General features: G+C 40.0%; 1 protein-coding gene across 2 annotated transcripts; it reads left to right on the top strand.

Moving 5' to 3' along the window:
* Positions 1–141: 141 nt before the first annotated feature.
* Positions 142–19,445, top strand: LOC136432382 (protein starmaker-like). 2 transcript variants are annotated; one of them, XM_066423628.1, is made up of 4 exons: positions 142–574; positions 11,575–11,995; positions 13,170–13,252; positions 17,671–19,445. In XM_066423628.1, exons 2-4 carry the CDS (start codon positions 11,593–11,595, stop codon positions 18,181–18,183), a joined length of 999 nt encoding a protein of 332 aa, XP_066279725.1. In that variant the 5' UTR covers positions 142–574; positions 11,575–11,592; the 3' UTR covers positions 18,184–19,445. The 2 variants fall into 2 exon arrangements, with proteins under 2 accessions (XP_066279725.1, XP_066279724.1); XM_066423627.1 differs by lacking the exon at positions 142–574 and adding an exon at positions 7,116–7,346.
* The last annotated feature ends 957 nt before the right edge of the window (positions 19,446–20,402 follow it).

The raw sequence follows: 20,402 nt of genomic DNA, 5'->3' as shown, positions 1-20,402 counted from the left end.
TACCTAGCACGTGGTCTCCAAATCCTATACAAACGTATTCACCGGGTGTCATGAATTATGAATCACATAGTAAAAGGACCAAAGTAGAAACGTGTGCCCTTATTCATTGATCGGCACCTACGTCACCGCTTAAGCCCCGCCCCCTCACATGCGGGGCCACGGGACTCACGTTGATCAGCTGTAATGTACACGAGGGTTTCCCCTAGTGGTCTTTGTTTATGTAAAGTGGCACATGTTGCGACGGACTTCTTCTCATCGGGAAGACAAATCGTTTCAGCGATCTCCAAAGCAAATTTTAGCCGGAGGAGACTCATCCCCACGTTTCAATCATTCTCATTCAATGTTTCGTGTGTCTTTACGTAGAGACACTTCCGGGCAGTGTTAGGTGCACGTTTTGGGGGCTAATTTTATTTCGGGTGTCCTGGTTCCTAAAATGGGGCGAACGTGTTTCGGGTGGTCACGTTGCGCGGCATCTGCTCGGCGTGAAAGAATTACAAAGTGAGAGACACAAAGGAACGTTGGACAGTTTGATGGCGATGCCGGTAGTTGACGGGACAGGGTTTTCACCACACAGGTAAGGTTTATGCTTATACCTTCCCTTTTCTTGAAATATTCCCTTTATTTACAAACCACACATTTCTATGATATTATTACGACTCAGACCTTGATGATTTATATCAGGAAGCCTTGCATCTAAGTTCAAACAAATCACGAGGTTTTGTATGTGTTAAAAATGACAGTTAATTGTTGGAACCAACTCCACATCATTATGATTTGGGAATAGCTAACTGCACTTATTTTGTCTAATTAATTTACGCTTGCAGACATCTATTTTAAAGAAAAAAATCATTGGCACAAATTTTGATAGTGAATGCTTTAATCAATTTTTTCATGGCTTCCTTGAAAATTAGTTACTCAATTAATTGAGGGGACTACCCTTAAGATTTAAAGATTAATACATTCGTGTTTCTTAATGATTGATTATGAATATGAGTAATTGATTGTGAGTCATAGGTTGGACCAATTACAATCTCCTTGTTTGGATGATGATATATGTTTTATTCTAATCGAGGATTTATGTCGATAAATTTGGGGATGTCAAAACAAACGAGTCTTATTATTTAAATCTAAGGAGATAGCATTTTGGTGGGCGAGAATAAATGATGACTTAAAGTGTCCCAGAAACGAGTTCACGTGCTCTGAGTTATAGGATACTGGACCGTGAATTACAATGAGATGATATGGTGTTGCATACTGTAATTTTCATTTTGTGTCCGGGGCTGAATATTAATCACGGTTCAAGTGCATTATCCATATACAGAGCCCCACATGATACTAGAAATAACAATATGGCAAATAAAATAGTCAGTGTGAAAATCTAATTAATAATGATTATTAAGGGATGATTACTAGTAATTACTTGTAATTTGCAAGCAATTACTAGTAGTTGGATCTGGGAGACCCCAGATCGAATCCGGGAAGGGTATCCTTGTCGGGGCTGCACCTTCTTTCGGAAGAGACGTAAAATGGGGGTCCCATGTTCGAGGAGGTGCCTCGAGCGCGTTACAACAGCCTCATTACTCAGAAATGAGTACCTACTGGCTGTTAATGTAATACCACAACATGGTGATTGGTGAATTATTATTATTCGTAATGGGAAAAACCCTGGGCCCATGCTTGTGGCCAGCTGGGCATGACCCCCTTTCTGGCCCCTCAACTTTTGGGCATGTGTTCAATGTGTTCATGTGTTCATGTGTTCGTCATGCTTTGCTGCCCCGACGGCTGACTAAGCTATGGGAGAGAGTGAGTGAGTGAGTGAGTTCAACTGCACCCCCTAGCAGAACTTTAGCAGACTGTCTATTTTAATCATTCATGAATGCCCAATGGTAGAAACATAGGAGACAATTTTACATGTGACAATGGCCTCGCGGCTTCCTTCACTTACCCTGGGAACAAGACTATTTATCAGGCCTTTTAGCCGGTTCCTTTTAGCCGGTTCCTTCTAGCCAATTCCTTCGGCGGCCAAGAGCTCCAAGCCCGTCGATACCGTAATTAGCACACTGGGGGAGTTCTAGCCCGAGAGTTGACCGGTCATTAGCAACAAAGAGGCGCGGTCCACTCCCCCGGGCTCACAACTTCCCGGAGTGTTGATTAAGATCGGGCGGGATGACTGTTCTTGGGCTGCCGAAGGAAATCGCTAGCGACCTGGTACTATTCTGGGTGCCCAGGGTATCCTGCACTCCACATGATGAACATTTGGTCAGCAGTATCTTGCCCCACCCATATTAAATTTCTGCAAGAGAATACTCAAATACTAAGTGTTGCATGGCGGGTTTATGGAAAAGGCTGAGCTGTCTACCGGGCTAGGTTACCCTGTCAGGCTACCCTTTCTGGGCCCCAAGGGTATGCATGGGGAATTGGCTTCCCATGGAAATTCCTTCATGAAATTCCTTCAGGCCAGTCAATGGCAATCGTACCCTCCTAGTACGCAGGGCTATCTCACAGCGAATATAAATGTCTTGCAGTATCGTCCCTGCTAATTATGATATAATCCAGCCTCAGTTTATTCTTTTTTGGGGGCGTGGCCACTAAAACCAGCTGTCAGCCATTGAGAGGAATTGCAAGTGTTGTCCTAAGCTTTAAAGCTTGTGACATATAAGGTAAGCACATTAATATTCAAAACCAGAACAAACAGCACCGACTTGATTGTCGTTTCTGCTTCCAAACTTGTTTATCAGGCACCAATTTCAAGATCTGTCGGTTCTGTGGATTGATGGCGCACCACCCAATACCGACCAAATTAACATACGAAGTAACTATTATCCTCTCACAAACAGGTTTTTATGCATGTCAAGTTTGTCCACCGTGTTTTCAAAATTTGTAATCTGGGCACTGATTGGCTTGTTTTTGATAAGGCGAGGCGAATCTCATTTAAGGCCACAGCAATTAAATTTTATGGATGACATCCTCTGAAAATTCCAAATTTAGTGGTAACCTACAAGTCTTTTATCCCTGTATTCAATAAAACAGTAACTAAGACTGATGTCAACATTAAAATCATTATGAATTTAGATCCCGGTTTGTCTATAGCACATCAAGAACGTAGAGACAAAGTTTCCCGTACACTGGGCACTGAAGTCTGACTGTGACTAAATAATGCTGGCTCTGCTTACTTCAAAATCACCATTTCTGCATGTGCAATTGCAAATGCCTTTTTATGGCATCTAGAACATTTTTGCAATGGAACTGACAGACGTTTGAAACATATTGCCCCTTTCTAGATACATTTTGTATATTGACCATTGCCAAAGGGTAAAAAAGATTCTTGTTTTTTATTTCAAATTCAGGCGAAAATCAATTATGCGTGCGCTGATGTCATCCATAAAATTTACTTGCTGTGGCCTAAGCAAGACAACCTCAATAGTAAGAGTCCTAGGCTGGATTAGCAGGGCTGATACCGCAAGGCATTTGTTTATGACACGGGAAAGCCCTGCGTAGGAGGATGTGGCAATCGCAGCTGTGGGCAAGCTGGACAGAAGGCAACGGTAGCCTCCTTTGCAGGCCTCCCGGGCGACGCCGGCGTTTATTTTTGGAGGGAGCGCTGATTCGTAATTTTCAACTTATCGGGGTCAGGTTCTTTGCCTGGGGGGACCGTATCTGCTTGGCGGACGTATCTGCTTGGGTGACCGCATCCTCTGCTATATAGCGCTCCCCCCCAAAAAATACATGCCGGCGCCACCGGGGAGGCCTGCAAAGGAGGCTTTTGGCAACAGGTGGTCATATTCTGGGGTATGTGGGTAGGGGGTGTACGGATGAAAAGCCATTAATTCAGCCACCACACCTATTTCCTAGGAAATAAAAATGCCTCTAACTCCCGATGTGGCGTGGCGGCTGAATTAATGGCTTTTCTTCCAGTCTTGGTGGGCTCGATCATTACTCACTCCCCCTACCATTTTGTCACATCTACAATTTCAAACCTTCCCATTTCGCTCCTATGGATCTTTCAAACCAATTTTTGATATGACCACTTGATTTTAATGCAATTAGTCCCCTTTCATTTTGGCGACGCTTCAGGAGTGTGCCAAACAGTTATATTATGTATTTAGTTCCAAAGAATTCCCTATATCCCAGCTATGCCGGGTTGGTATTCCTTGAATGTTGCTCGATCGCTTACTACCGTAGTGACTAGGGGTGGGTACCGGTACCGTGTACCGGTACAAAACCGGTATTTCTTAATGGACCGGTCCAAAAAAAACGGTCCGTAAAAAATCAGTGGACCGGCCTATGGACCGATTAGAACATTCATAGTACCAGGCTACCAGCAGGCGGCCACATAACTGGTCTAAGAAAATACAAAACAGCAGATTAACGAGTCGTTTTCGATGACGTCAGCTGTGAATCATATCTAGAAACACTTAAAGGATGAGTAAACAGACGGCGAAGAGAGCATAGTTATAATTTTGAGACAAAGTGCAAACCTAAGAAATTATATCGTTCCAGACTTGACGTTTGGAGACTTTTACGTGTGTCTCGCTCTCCAAAATATGATGTACTGCGACACTACTATAATCAGGTACAGGTACAGGTCCGGACCTGGACCTGACCCTCTGGACCTGGACCTGGACCGGACCTGAATTTTATGTACCGGTACCCACCCCTAGTAGTGACCAGCCCAAGATTCCATGGGAGGTCAGATAAGATCTCCCGGGAGGATCACCCTCTCCTCCGCTGTGATTGGGACCTGCAGGGTTGGCAAATTGCCTCCGGCTGCGCCGTGACTCAATCGTCGCCATGGTAATACGTTTTATTACAAAGTTTCTTGTTTACCTTGTGACAAATTTCAAAACAAAAGGAAATTCAGTTCCCAAGATAGACCACAGTCTCTACATTCAGGTGGTATATTGCATGTTAACCATTTCGAGGGAATATACATGTATATGGGCTTCCTTCCAAATCACGCAAGGTATCGATAAGTGACGCCATCACCTGTTCCACTGAGCGCAATCCAGACCCTCATCGTTGCATTTAGGTACTAGTACTAGTCGTAAGACTAAAGATAGCCATTGCTAATTCAGTCTATCTTCATGTAGTTTGTTTCTTTTGCCCTCCTTTAATCATACTGGAGAGGCATATTATTGCAGGTACCGCAACTTGTGTAAATTGTTGACTGTACAGTGTACTCAACTACACCAACACCTTGCAACATTTGGGTGAAAGAAAGGGAAAAGAAGTTGACTCTGGTATACAGACATACATACATAGATTTCAAACCAACACAAGAGGTATAGTCCAAGATTCAACGATTCTGACTCACTAGTCATTGAAAACAAAATCGAGGACGTATGTCAATGTGAAATTCGTCAAAAACACAGCCATTATGCTAATTTCACTGTGTCCCAAATATGATCATGAAACTAGTTACTAGTATAATCATGGCCACAAAAATGGATCATATGGAGAGCACATGGTGTTCCCTTCTGGCATATGTGATATAATCCTGACAAAAAGACTGCCAATCGGGTTTAACCCAGCTGTCAATGTCAGATGAAATTATATATATAGATATTTGATAACTAGGACTGTCTAGTACATGTACTCCCCTGTCTAGTGTAGTCACTTGTTTGGTATCAGGAAGAGGAACCACCAGAACAAGAAGTCTGGACGCTCGTTCTCATTTAAATGTACACATTCTGTAACTTCCGTTACCGTTTGAAGTAAGGCATTCCTGACATTAAGATATGCCAAATATACGGTAGCAAACTATAGTTTTTAAAAGCCAGAAAAGTTTTAAGTCATCCTAAAAATGACAGTTTGGCACCTCATATGTGGCATATCTCATTGTCAGAAACGTCTTACTTCAAACAGTTACGGAAGTTACAGAATGTGTACATTTAAATGAGAACAAGTGTGGAATTTTGTAAAATTTTTTAAAAATAAAACTTTATTATCATTCTGCACAAAAATACATGGTACAAGCAATAACTTTCAAGAATGTTCACTGTGATATGGACAATATTCGTATTTTTCTAAATAAGCATTCGGATTTAAACAATGTTACTATATAATGTCCATTGGATTCGTCCGGTACTTAAACTTACAAATTGTGTTTTTCCCCAGCAGTATTAGTTCAATAATGTGGAATTTTATCATTATTTCCATTGTTATATAGACTTTGTATGGAGCTGTCATATTCTTTAATGTTTAAGTGGAATGACGTTGCAGATTGTACTGTATGTCTTCATGAGATGTAAGTTTTAGTTGTTTGAAAAGTAGCTAAGTACTAGTAGATAACCAACTTCCTTTTAGATGATCCCCAACCACCCCCCACCCCCATCCTTCTCCTTTGAAAACATTCCCAAGGTGCACAGCACAAAGTTGCTACAGTTCGTTGGTTCACCCTATCGTGGACTGAGCTGGTGTCATGCACCTGCCACGTGGACTCAGCTCCAACTTTTTCGTAAACAGAACGATTAAGTCCAACCCTCAGGCACTTTGAGTTCTTGTATTGTCTGACCTTGAGTTTGAATGAAGAGAATGTATGTATAGTTTGAGCTTGAATCATAGAGAATGCCCCCAACAAAATAATAAATTGCTGCTTTTGTCGAAATCCAAGACTTGCTTTAAAATGTGATTTTAAAGATCCCTTTATATGGATATATACGTCAAGCCGTGTATGATTTTTGGACCACGTTTGGTGAAAGTTGAATCTCGGATGCGAAGTGTGCGTGACATATTCTCTGTTTTTGCTCGGGTAAAAATCTAAGTTTGTGTAAGTGTGATTGTGGATTGACTTTTTATCACCAGTATATGAATATGAATTTTTTTTGTGACACAGCATTTTGACAGATGCTCTGCTGGGGTCAAAGTCCTAGAGAACAACTGCCCTTCATTAACATGAGTTCCAGACACTTTTTTTGCGTCATGCATCCCCTACGGCTATGTGTGAAGGGTGGAGGCACCCAAAAAGTCTCCGTTTCTGGTAAACAAAATAATTATGCACCTGTCAAGGACAAAACAGGGGTGTCTTTGAATCAACTCCATGTCTACAGCCCTTTGAAATGGGCGTTTCCCTTAGGGGTTTACATTGCTTGCCATGTGACTTCAAAACCGTCTGTAATGGTATGGAAAGTCCTTTTTATGGCTCAATTGGTCTGGAGTAAATTTGTCTCAAAGCAGCCTCAGAAGAGCTCGGATAAAGGAGCTTTTAAGTTTGCCCAGTTTTAGGGACAAGTGAAAAAGGCTAAAACATGGCGTATGTTTTAATGGCTCCATACTATGTCCTTGGACATCCACCAGTGGTGTACTACCCAGTACCAGTGCGTGCTCCTACAGTCTGTTTGACTAAGGTAATGAGTCAGCTCTCTTCTTGTAAGGAAAGTTCCTTTTAACGCTTAAAGAACCAAGCATAATCATTATGTAACTTTTGTAAGACAATTCCTCACAGTTATGAGGATATCAGATGAACTTAACATTTATAGTAACAGTTGTAGATGAAAAATCGTTGCCGGGGATACAATTGGAAGTTTGTTGAAATCTAAATATATGTATGCCATACTTCAAGTCAATACTGATCAAATTGTAGGTAACTTTTTGTGACTTTTTACATTCCACTGTGCACTGGGCACAACAAAGGTTTAGTACATAACTTGACATTTATTTCTTTGTCCTTAGGGACAGGTTTCTTGGGAACATTTAACATTTCTTAGAGGGTGGCAGCCTACAATGAGAGCTGGGCTGTCTCTAGAACCTGGGACGAAAATTTGCTCGTTGGAACGGATAAAAATTTCAACCTGTCAGTCCAAAGAAATTGTGAACATCAATGAAACTGATGAAATTTCGTATTAGCTCAGATAATGACGGATTTAACAACGAAAAGTAACCATACTGGCTCCGAAACAATGAGAAGGACTGAAACAAATTTAAAGCTGGAGACAACACTGTTTGAATGTAAGACTTAGTGATTCAATGAGTCAAATTGAATGCTCATCAAACTATTACCATGATAGTATTCAGATTCAATTGGAGATGGGTCTCTTGCAATTTAAGTAGTTTTTGTTACTTTTTTTTCTTATAAAACATTTCTGAATTTGTATTGTTCCATAATGCTTGAATTGCACAAATGCAGCAGCAATGGCTGGTTATATCAAGGAGGTTTTATATAAACCTTCTTGGTTATATCAAACAACTTGTTGCACCAATCCACCCTACATACTGTATCTTACTCCAAGAGTTGTTTAGATATCCAAGTTTCCTGAGATTTTTAACAGGCTGTCATGCAGGAAGGGTTCCAACATCTTGTGGGGAGGCCCCTACTCGGGGCTGTTTCCAGCTTTGAATTTTTAAAATTCCGTCCCACACATTGTTTTTGGAGCCCACGTTGTTGATTTTCATTGTTTCGTCATTGTTCTGTCATTATAAGCTTACGAAACTGCATTTCCATCACTTTCATGTCATGATGAAGTTCAGATTTTTTTGGACGGATGGGGTGAAATTTTTGTCCGTCCCAACTAGCAAAATTCTGTCCCAGTACAGAGGGACGGGTCCTGGAACAGCCATCAGACCCTAACTGTACTTGATGCTAATGAATAAGTTACTCTCTATATGATGATTGGTATTGAAATCAGTCCATTCGTTAACGAGTTGCAGAATTCATTACATCCAGGGTTCAAGTTTTTGTTTAACCATGTTAATTTTGTTTTTCAATTCATTTCATACAATAATTGTCTGAATGCCAGTTTTGTTTGGCAATGTAATAAACTCAGACATTAGATTCCAACTGCACCAGCTGTGGAAGGATATACTAAAACAGCATACATGTATCATTGTTCCCAATTGCCTAGTACACACTTTCAAAATTTTTCATGTTGCAAGCTGGTTTTCCAGAGATATGCCAAAGTCGGGGTGCATACATTTTACTGTAGTTCTTGATTTGTTAACGGTAACTTAATTTTAGCTACTTTAACAGTCACTAGTCTACCGCTAGAATTTCATCATTGAAAATGTTTGATTATTAACATTTGTGACAATTATGTTTGTTCCCACCATTAGAATTAGAATTAAGTGAACTATTCACTTTTCCCCAAACTGCTAAAATCACCAACTGCAATATCAAGTGAATTTACAGTAATTAGTAATGCCCTTGAAAAATCAGGAGTTGATTGCAAACCAGATAGGAGCCAACAACACACATGGAGTTTGGAATACTACCACGCGATCAAGATAGTTGATATATAATAGACTTGGTGTACTTCCTGTAAAGCCATATTTCATTTTTTGTCATCACTGAGTTAGAAATCTACTTGCGTGTCTAACTAAAACCACCTGTAGTTTCAAAGAAAATGCCCAAACTTATGTGACTTCTTCACGCAAGCACAAGAGCACCAAGAAATCATGAGAGAAGAGCATGTCCAGAACACGAGATACGAAAAACCAAAAGTTCCGCTGCAGTACCATAGCAAGACACTAAGGGACCTAAAATCTAACTATTTCCAGTTTTTATCACAACCTACAAGCACACTAAATATAAAACCAATACATCCGGCCGTTCTTGAGTTATCTTGGTGACTAACAGACGGACAAAATATCACTTTCTTGGCGAAGGTAAGAAGGTATTTATCTGGAAAAGAATTCAAACAACTTGTCCTGTCAACTTACTGGGAAGGCACCAAAAGGTTGGATGTGTATTTGCCTTGAAAAATTCAGCTCCCTTGGTCAGGTCTGCGACCGCTCCCAAATTTGGGGTGCCTACGTTAAAGGGCATGTGTATGCAAATGAGAACTACCACACGTGTATGTAGCTAGTATAGCCTCAGGCTAAATTGCACCATACCGGTAGTGGCTCTCCCACTCTTTGGCCTTGTGGGGGCTTGATAATGGGTCTTGTGTGTGGCTAATCTAGATCTACACGTGTATGCGCATGATTGTTCCTGGAATTGGTCTGCAAGGGTGATTAACAGTTGTGCACTTTTGATCTGCATTGATATATATATTAAACTGGCAGTCCAGTTTTAGGACCATGGTCACTTATGTGTCTCTGGAGGTGTGCAACAGTTTCTGCTTTCCTTCTACCTCTTCCATTTCTCTCTGTGTTCAGGCCACACCAATTTTTTTTTGTTGCTTCTCAGAATAGCCTCTCCTGTTTTTCCCATTTTGAAAAAACAAAAATAGGGTCGCTATTCCCATTCACAAATTTTTACTCACGATTTTACGATTTGTTCAGTTCTAAAACTCAATAGCCACCAAAATAGATTATAAAGGCCTGCACATACCTAAAAAGTGTGGTCACATTTTATCATAAGTTATAATTTTTCATTTATTAAAAGTATTTCTCAATATCAATCCATATATCACATGGGAAAAGGTAATTTTGTTACTGAAATTCACTGACTAGTTCAATGTAAAGGGTGCATTGCATAAAATGTGCCATACAAAGCTGAAACTTGAATAATCCTCTTATTCTTTATGTCATGTAAACCCTTATCTTCACTCCAGATTATTTGCAAAAAAATTTTATTTTATTTTTTTTCCGCCCTGTCGCTCCAATTTTTTAATGAATAAGTCCGAGAATCAACGCCGTTTTGGACAACTTGGCGCCAGGCAGGCACCTGTATGTGCGCCCATGCTTCCCTGGTGTCTTGCCTGAACCGCTTCATCTCTTCAGGTGTCTCTGCTCTGCACTCTTCCTCAAGCTGTCCATAATCTAATGTTGGCCGCCCCACTTCCATCGTCCAATTCCATTCCTTTCAGACCCTCATACCAACGAAGTAGAAGCTTTTCAGATACTGTTCTGAACACGAAGTAGAAGCTACTGTAAATGCGGAAATGTTCGTGGTGGTTTTATGTTCGCGTTTTTCGCGGTGAACTCTTTACCGCAAACTTAAAACCAAAGTGAAAAGCCGTTCCATTGTGTGACTGTAGTGCTACTATTGTTTCAAACGCGAACTCAAAACCACCGCGAACACAGTGAAATTAAATCCCCGCGAACATTTCTGCATTTACAGTATTCAGATAGTGTTCTGAACACTCGAGTCTCTCGAGTTTGCAATTCTAGTGGTACTATTACTGTTAAGTACTGTTACTGTTAATGTTGCATTAAGCTTACCCACCAGAAACGTGCTTCACTTGTGTGTAAGCACTTCCTGGCTCTCAACTAAAACACCAGTGGACATGAGCAGAAAAATACTTCAGTCTGGATCTCCAAGTATCCTAGTACACCACTTCCGCCTAACATCTTGCCATGTGCGCTCTGCAATATTCACATAACTGCAGACACACACCAAGACAAGCAAACACTGTAACTGACTACGATACCTTTTTACAGAGGTAAGATAAAACGTGAAAGCAAGGCTTGCAAAGACGCTTTCTGATGTACAATTATAAGAGAACCCAAAAATGCTGAAATAAGCTGTTTTTACCCTAGAGGAGTGAGGTATTGTTTTTGTTTTTTTTCATGTGTCTACAAATCTTCGACCTTTTTATCCTGTCCTCAGGGATAGGAAGGATTGCAAGGTAGAATGGTAAAGGGGGTGAAGTCTGCCGTCTCTAATTGCCTTGTTTGTTTGTTTGTTCGTTTCAGGAATGCCCCTGCACTTCTATGAGAAAGAGGCTACTGGAGACCAGAATCATGGAGGAAGAAATGGACACGAGCAACGCTGCAGTACCGCCACGGCTGACAGAGGGCGCTAGCGACGGCTATTTCGATGGTGAAGAGAAAAAGGACCTGCCAGAGAACGCGAACAAGGACATGGGGGAAACCAAAAAGGACGACGACCACAAGAACAATTTAGAAGAGAGGAGCAGCTCCAGCGACACGGGCTCCAGCGACGGGTCTGGATGGGAAGACGGTCAAACGTCGGACCCAGATAAGGACAAGTTCTCCGGAAACGGCAGCAGCGAGAGCGGCATCAGCGGACGAGGCTCCCCGGGGGGCGGGAACAGCAGTGGGGACGACACGGACAACACCGTAGGCAGTGCAGTCACAGATATGACATTTGTCGGTAAGTTTTGTTTATTGTTTTGGCCACACCAATTTTATTTGTTGATTCTCAGATTTTTTCTCCAAAAAATTAGAGCGACAGGGCGGAAAAAAAATGTTTGGCAAATAGTCTGGGGTGAAGATAAGGGTTTACATAACATAAAAAGGATTACCGGTATTCAAGTTTCAGCTTTGTATGGCTCATTTTATGCAATGCACCCCTTTCTTTGATCTAGTACTATAATTTCAGTAACAGAATTGCCTTTTGCCATGTAATATATGGATTGATTTTGAGAAATTCTTTTAATAAATGAAAAATTATAACTTATGATAAAATGTGACCACACTTTTTAGGTATGTGGCTATTAAGTTTTGCAACTGAACAAAAAGTAGAATTGTGACTAGAAATTTGGGAATGGGAATAGTGACCCTATTTTTTCTTTTTTCAAAATGGGAAAAACAGGACAGGCTATTCCAGAAGCAAAAAAAAAATTGATGTGGCCTTTGTCTGAAACATTACATACATGAGACAGCTAAGGTTGCCCAATTAGGTTGTTGCTATTGTCAAGTGCTAACCTTGATTAAGCTCAGATGAAGTCTCTGAAGTAAAATTACATTGTATAGTCAAACCTGCCTAGGCAACGACCTTTTCAAGGCGACCACCTCGCCATGGTGACCGTTTTTTCTCGGTCCCGAAAATTTGATTGAGAGAGGCGGACACTCGGTTTTGTCAAAAGCATGATGGAAATTAGTACACGGTGTAACGGCACACCAAAATTAAAACAAGAACAAAAAATATAATTTTGTACTTGTAGGATCTTTCTGTCAATGGGAATTATACCTGGTGTAATTATGCTGTTGTAAATCACACCATGTTCCATTAATCTAATGATAGTATGTAAATAATGTAATACTGTACTGATTAACACCTCAATCTGGAAACATGTCTTGAGTCGATCCTCTTCAGGGCGACCACCTGTCCAACGCGATCGCTTTTTGTCGGTCCCCAGGGTGGTCGCCTTGGGCAGGTTTGACTGTAGTCGCCACTTTAACATTCCAGCAAAAATTTACTACATTCTTTGATGGATTCCGCCTCTTTCTATCTTAGAATATAGCGTGCATGTGCCAGTCCTAAGCAGTCATAAGTCACGAAGTAACACCTAATGTTTTTGTCCTTTCTGTCCTTCGTCACACAGAGGAAGACTCTAGGTGTTCCCTTCAATCCTGTCCTGACCAAGACACGAAGGGGGGCATGGACAAGGGTTCAGACATTCAGCAGGTTAGACATTTTCTACCTTCTTTAAGACCACACCAATTTAATTTGTTGGTTAACGGATTATTTTTTAAATTTTAGCACGAGGACAGGACATCATTTAAACAGAAGGCTGGTGTGAAAACTTGCACCTGACCCTGTTCACTCCCTGAAACTGTGTGCACCAAAGTACAAAGTAAAACATTCCTCTGAGATTCTGTTTTTATGTTGATTTTCCAATCTAGCATTTTTTTTTTTTAATTCCGTTAACCAAGAAAATAGATTGGTGTGGCCTAAGGTTATATTTTGGGGTTTGTCTGTATGTGTCTGTATGTGTATTTCTGTCTGTGTGTGAATTTGTGTTAGAGTCTCTGTGTGTGTATTTGTGTCTGTGTATTTGTGAACAGCATGACTTAAAAGAAGTTGTAGACGGATCAGTGAGTTAGTGAGTGAGTAGATAGATCTTCATGATATTTGATAATTGTGAGTAGGTGTTCGCAAAACAAAGGACAAGTTCAGTTATGGGCCCCCTAGTGTCAAAATGGTACCAGCAGTTTTTGGTATCTTGACATGCTAATATTGTATGGTCATGATTTTTAAGGGGCAGACAGCTTTTGGACCGAGGAAGAAGTGGTGTAGGGTACAAATAGAAATAGCTTTGGGATGGTCGATTTCTGCAAAAGGTTGATATAGAACAGTCCATTTTTGTATGGGTAGAGAAAAGGAATGAAATACAGTGTACGGTATTTGTTTATATATGTTGCCCATCTCGAATGATACTTTTTTTACTGTTTATAAAACGAAATGGGAAAAATTTTGATGATAAAATTATACAGTCTGATGTTTTTATCAGTATCATGTTGTTTTTTTGTAAATACGTGTAACAAAATGTATGTAGTTTTTACATAAACGCACTACCTGTACTTTTTTTAATTAGAAAAAAAGGCGCTATTCTTATACAGTGGTGGTATCAGAATGAGATTTGTTGTCAGGCATAAAATGCTATTATTTTTTATGCCTGCGGTAAAATTTTACCCAGGCAACCTTATTCCTCTTTTGATAATTGTGAGTTGGTAGTCTTACAGATGCAATTAATGCTTGAGGCAACAATGAAAATGAAATCCTCGCTTCCATGTAATTTGTGAAAGAGCTCTCACTGTGAGAGCACGGCCCCGTGACCAATTACCAGGAAGCATGTGAAGCCTTCATCACGTGTACGATGATGAAAATAACCATACTCCCCTTTCCTCGCAACCTTATTTCTGCTGATTATTGTGCGTTGGTAGTCTTGGTTACTGATACAAACAGTCCCACGCAAAATGAACCTCAAATCATGACGCTTCTCCGTAAATTGTGAAAGAGCTCTCACTGTGAAGACGTGACCAATTACATGTATGTGAAAGCAGGTGCAGCCTTGGTCACGTGTATGGCGATAGAAACAACCAAACGGTCCATCGGTGAATCGCGGCAAGACCTGCGTGTACTGTAGCATTGTGGTCGCAAGAATTGCATGTTATTCTTCATCACAAAATGGTAACGTTTCTGTCGTAGTGTTTAACAAACATGGTGAATTAATGACGGTAGCTAATCTGGAATGACGACATGTTGCATTCATGGTTGTACTATATACGGGAACTGTCCGTTTCAATGGAGCTAGATTACATCCCCAGTATTGCAGGGTAAAGCAAATATGGCTTTTGAGACATAAATGTTTTGATAGAAGGGGTTTTTCAGATAGCTACAATAATTATTGTGCATGCTGTATCACTACTTGTAGTATACTGGCCTAGACTAATTAATCATTACAGATTAAAACCAGCAAATTTTGTGAAAGTAAGTCCCAAATTATCATATAAAAGTATTTTACAGGAATATTGAGGTAGAATATTTCACCGATCTGGGTCATATTTTTGGTGTATTTATCTGGATTGTGGATGTAGAGAATGTTGATGATGTATCCAATATTAATGCATACTGTGCCTAAAATTAGACTCTACTCTCACCTCTCAAATAGAAGTACCCCCTGGAATAGAAGTACCCCCCGGACAAATTTTCAAAATGTAATATAAGTACCCCCTGGAATAAAAGTACCCCCCGGAAAATTTCAAAAATCGACAGTCGAGGCTAGGTAAACTGTGTCCATACATGTACAACTGTCACTGTCAGAGGGAAATAAGATAATAAGCAGGTAGGTAACTTATATTTAGTCAATTATGCCATACCTATTAAGTATATAGATATTGAACAGAATAACTGTCCATAGCTTGTTCAAATCATGATCTTCCTCGCCTCTTCGTAAAATATAATAGTAATATTGAAAAATTGGGCATAGGTTCCCCGCTATGACCCCTAACCGGGGGCCACGGTGCTTTCAAATTCAACAAGTGAAAATGTACATGATACATGCTTTTTCTACTTGGAACTTGAAGCAAGTGATCAAAGAAAATTGTTATATCATTTTATTATGACTGTCAATCAGTGACATATAACAAAAATCATCAGAGTACTTTTAAAAGTTAAATTTCATTTCATTTTATTTATACAGGGGAAATACACCTGATCATGAAATGTACCTGATCATATTTTCTAAAGACATCAACCACAAAAAATATGAACACAGTCCTTCCACAGAAGAAATATGTCTATAAACTTTTGCTCCATAGCGTCGAAAACAAAGTGAGACGCTCGGATTTCGAGTTCCCGCGGTAAATCCCACAATATTGAATAGAGATCGACTGTAAAAGTAGCTCAACATCACAGACCGCACATACTAAGAAGTTACCCATTACGTGTTGACACTAGAAACCCGCGATGAACTGCCAAAATTGGGAAAATCTTACGATTATTTTAAAAAATGAACCCTCTGAAAATAAATATGGCGCTGTGTGTCTATCGTTGCCCAAAAAATATAATATTTCCATGCGTTTACGGTATCATTTTAAAGATCGGTATCCGCGCTACGCAATATGCTGCTAGTTTTACTGTCGCCATGCCTGAGAGTGGCGGCCATGTTGTTTACCGAATCATATCGGACATATTTCTGCCGTTTTAGAGATTTTGTGGCCTCAAAACACATATCACAAGGGAAGTTAAGTTATGATTGTTGTTTTTACGTGTTACATGTCTTCTGCGAACAAATAATTATTCCGCCGCGCTGCCGATACTACGGATATAGTGGTCAGGAAATTATTATTCCCTGTGTAGGCGAGCACCCTACTGACCATACGTTTTTGATCAGCGTGCTTTGGTTTACGATGTAAACAGAGACTATCAAAGTTATTTATATGAAAATTGTATTTTAAAATGTCAATGTCGCGTCTTATTTTCCGATTTACTTTGTAGCGTCATAGCGATATCGACCGATATGTTACGAGTGCCGCCAGGATACTTTTCACAGGGCCGTCAAAGCGGCGAGAAAATCAACGCCGGTAGGCCGAAAAATAGCGAATTACGAGCAAAAATACCGGGGAAATATGGGCAGAAAAACCTTAACTTACGATTTTAGAGGGATTCCTGGTTTGCAAAGCCTCAATTTTTCAAAAAATAATAAACGTACCGTCTAGAATAAGAACGTACAGGGTGGAACTATTGGCGAAAAAAAATAAACGTACCGGTACGTTTATTTGAGAGGTGAGAGTAATCAGTACTCCACACACACAAGTGGATTTGTGTGAATTGAGGCAAGCTGGACCATTCTTATTCCATAGGTGCGATGGAGCAAAAATTTTATAATAGTGCACTGATGAATACACTTTTATCATGTCGTTCGATGTGGAAAAATTATCAACCATGCAGGCTTACATCATTTCTGGAGATTAGATTGTTTGAATCTGTTGCTACAGTCATACTTCTGTATTGAATAGCCGTTGAGCTGATGGTTGTGTTGTGAATTTTAAGTTCTGATCTGAGAACATTATTTGGCATTTGACGGTATTATGTTGGACTGTGTCCAAGTGATCTGCATCTCAAAATGCACTCAGGATGCCCATGCTCATATCTGATGATGATTATTAATATGTAACCCAAGTAAAATCTTCCCTCACGGACTTGTGAAAAACATGTTTCAGAGATGTAGTTTCAGCCACAGTTTATCAATATTCAGATATGTAGTTTTAGCCACACTTCGTGTGTTATTCAGAGATATAGTTTTAGCCACACTTTGTGTGTTATTTAGAGATGCAGTTTTTGCCACACTTCATGTGTTATTCAGAAATGTAGTTTGGCCACACTTCATGTGTTATTCAGAGATGTAGTTTTAGCCACACTCCATGTGTTATTCAGAGATGTAGTTTTAGCCACACTTCATGTGTTATTCATGTAGTTTTAGCCACGTTTTATGCGTTATTCAGAGATGTAGTTTTAGCCACACTTCATGTGTTACTAGTACATGTATTCAGAGATGTAATTTTAGCCACACTTCATGATGCTTCTCTTGTATTTTCCAGAACGACATGACAACGGACGAGTCTGTGAACTGCGTTCTAGATCTGCGCCACTACACCAGTATGGTGACCACGTCCATGACTTCGACAAAGTCCTCCATTCCCGCGCAGAGCTACATCACGCCTTGTTTCCAGCCGTTCGGCATGGATATGCAAGGAACGAGCACCCATTGCACGGCCTCCCGCCAAAGTGGAAAGCCCCAACCTGCCACGACCCAGTCGACAGGCATGCGTGCAAGACCGGACGAGAAGCTTCAGACAGCGAAGGATCCCGTAGCCGCGAAAGACGGTATGAAAGACATTCAGCAAGCCAAGATGAAACGCTACCAGCAGGTTTTGGAACAGTTGAGGAAATCGGGGTTGTTTGAGGTGACGTTGCGGACAGCTAAGCTCATGCGGCAGAGTAGACTGATTCAGGCTCAAATCAACGCGCTGCGTGCAGATGCACAGAGGCTCTCACAGTCTGTGGTTCAGGACTACACTTACACCAAGACAGCAGTGACCAGTGAAAGATGATGCATTCTAACTCTAGGAGTAACATGACATTCATTCATTCCTACAGCTTACATACCCAACATACAGTTCATATTGTACAAACTCTCTCATAACGACTCATTGCCAAATAAATTGCGCTTAGTTGCATTTTGCTGACAATCAATGTTCAATTATCACTATAGTCCATCTCATGCTCAAAACTTAGGCATTTTTTTTCCATTGGACCCAAAGTTTTAGGGAAAAAAACGAAGTCTCATTCGACTCAATCTTTGTCAAGTGTAGTTTAGGATGTTAGGTGAATGTCTGTGACTGTAGTGTCGTTACTTTATATTGTTACTGATATTTTTGTTGTAATATTATATTGCTTATCAGTTTGATTACTTTATTTTAGTAATGTACAGAATGTAACTAAGAGATGTTGAATCATCCTTATATAGTCTGACAAGGACATGAAACTAAATATTTACCCAGATGTTTAAAAAGACAAAATTAGAATGTGGTTTCCAGTTTGTGCGTAACTCCTTTCAACTCACATACAACAACAGTTGATAAAATATTGGAACCTTGTTGCATTTTTACCAAAATGTTTCGTTGTACAGACATAAGTGGTCAAAATTGTGCCTTATTTCAGAACAACGTTTTGAGATTTTCTTTCAAGAAATCGTTATACAAGCAATGTGTGCTCTTGTGGCATAAGTCAGGTAAGCGATTCTACACATGTGCTGCTTTGCCATATGAATCGAATTCTGTAGTTTGAGTCCCCTGTTCTGACATGTTGTGAGGGTTTGCATTCAGCATTTCAGATGGTGACATAAAATCGGTGGCCCAGTGTATGGGCATCGAACCTCTGTAAAAGAACCTAACATACATGTACATGTACTTAAAAGAAGAGTAGGAATGGCCCGGTGTGCTTGGCTATGAAAGTGAGCCACAGTGCCGCTCTGCACTAACAGCTAGATTAAACTTTGTCTCAAACTTTACACTTTGAGCTCATGTAGGCTTTAAGATACCCTGCCCCAACAGAATGATATAAACTGATCAAATCATATAGAGTTGCACATAGTTTTTATTAAAAACTGCTTTGTAAAAGTTTGGTTTTCTAGAGTTAAGTTATGAGAATATATATATATATATATGCATCATGATGTCCACCCTGATTTGTATATTACTTAATATGCCAAATGTGGATGAAAACATATGGAATATGTATGTCGCCCATTATTTGTTAACAGGTGTAAGTGGAGGTAAAAATGGTGAAAAATAAAGTTCTCCAAAACACTTAACTGTCAACTGTCTTTCCCCATTTTTGTGTGGTGCTAGCAGGCTTAATGTTTTAGATATTCAATTGTTTTAACATATTGAAGAAGGAAATGATAATATTATAAATCACGGGATGATGTAACGTCAGATGATCCTTAACAAAATGATAAAAGTCTGAGCAGTCGGCCCTTACGTTAACAGGAAAACACTTATCTGGTAGTGCTCTTATGATTGGAAGGGTAAGAATCTTCAATTTAATTCTTAACAGTAACAGATGAGACTTGGTTTGTCATATTTCTAATATTCGTGTTGTACTTTGTCTGTTGTGGGTCTGCTATGTAAAAGCACAGTTTAGCTGGTTACATAGGAAGAAATTATTAGAAAAGTCTTTATATATGACATCTGTTCAATAACGTCGGTCACTCCAAACTTTAAATGCGCCAAGAATCAAACAACATCAGACCTGGTATGGACACCAGCTGGACAAGTTCATCCACAAGTGACAAGCTGGTCTGATTGGTGTAAGTTATAATGACTGAAAATTAAAGGAGTCCTAAGCTCCAGAGGGGGGAGTTATTTTCCAATAGATGATAATTTTAGGAGGTAAAAATTGATATTTTTTACAGTATACATGTACGTGGTACCGTGGGCATCAAAAAGCATTCAGTATTCTACCGAATTCCCCAGGTGACCCTCTATTTTCTGATTAATCAAATCAAACAACCTCAGCCTATGGCCTAATACAGTGTGCCTGACAAGGCTTGACAAAAGTTAGATTATAAAAGGAATGTCTTGCTATGTGTTCTTTTATATCCTATCAACAATTGGCCTTCTTATTGTGCTTAACCAACCTCATTTATGCCGAAAATATCCACGATTAAGTATGTTTATGCATAGGGAATACATGGGTAGGGTTTGCACGGGTTTAATGAGTATCATATTAAAAAACACACCTTGTGAAATTAACCACAAGCAGAATT

This window comes from Branchiostoma lanceolatum, chromosome 4 (assembly GCF_035083965.1).
Source record: "Branchiostoma lanceolatum isolate klBraLanc5 chromosome 4, klBraLanc5.hap2, whole genome shotgun sequence".
In the NCBI taxonomy this organism is placed as follows: domain Eukaryota; kingdom Metazoa; phylum Chordata; class Leptocardii; order Amphioxiformes; family Branchiostomatidae; genus Branchiostoma; species Branchiostoma lanceolatum.
This window is presented reverse-complemented; position numbering and strand designations above follow the sequence as displayed.

Excerpts from the sequence above, each read along its gene's own strand:
- LOC136432382 (XM_066423627.1), top strand. The coding sequence starts at position 7,248 with ATGGCGTATGTTTTAATGGCTCCATACTATGTCCTTGGACATCCACCA. Across the intron at positions 11,996-13,169 it reads CACAGATATGACATTTGTCG|AGGAAGACTCTAGGTGTTCC; the intron begins GTAAGTTTTGTT and ends TTCGTCACACAG. Across the intron at positions 13,253-17,670 it reads AGGGTTCAGACATTCAGCAG|AACGACATGACAACGGACGA; the intron begins GTTAGACATTTT and ends TGTATTTTCCAG.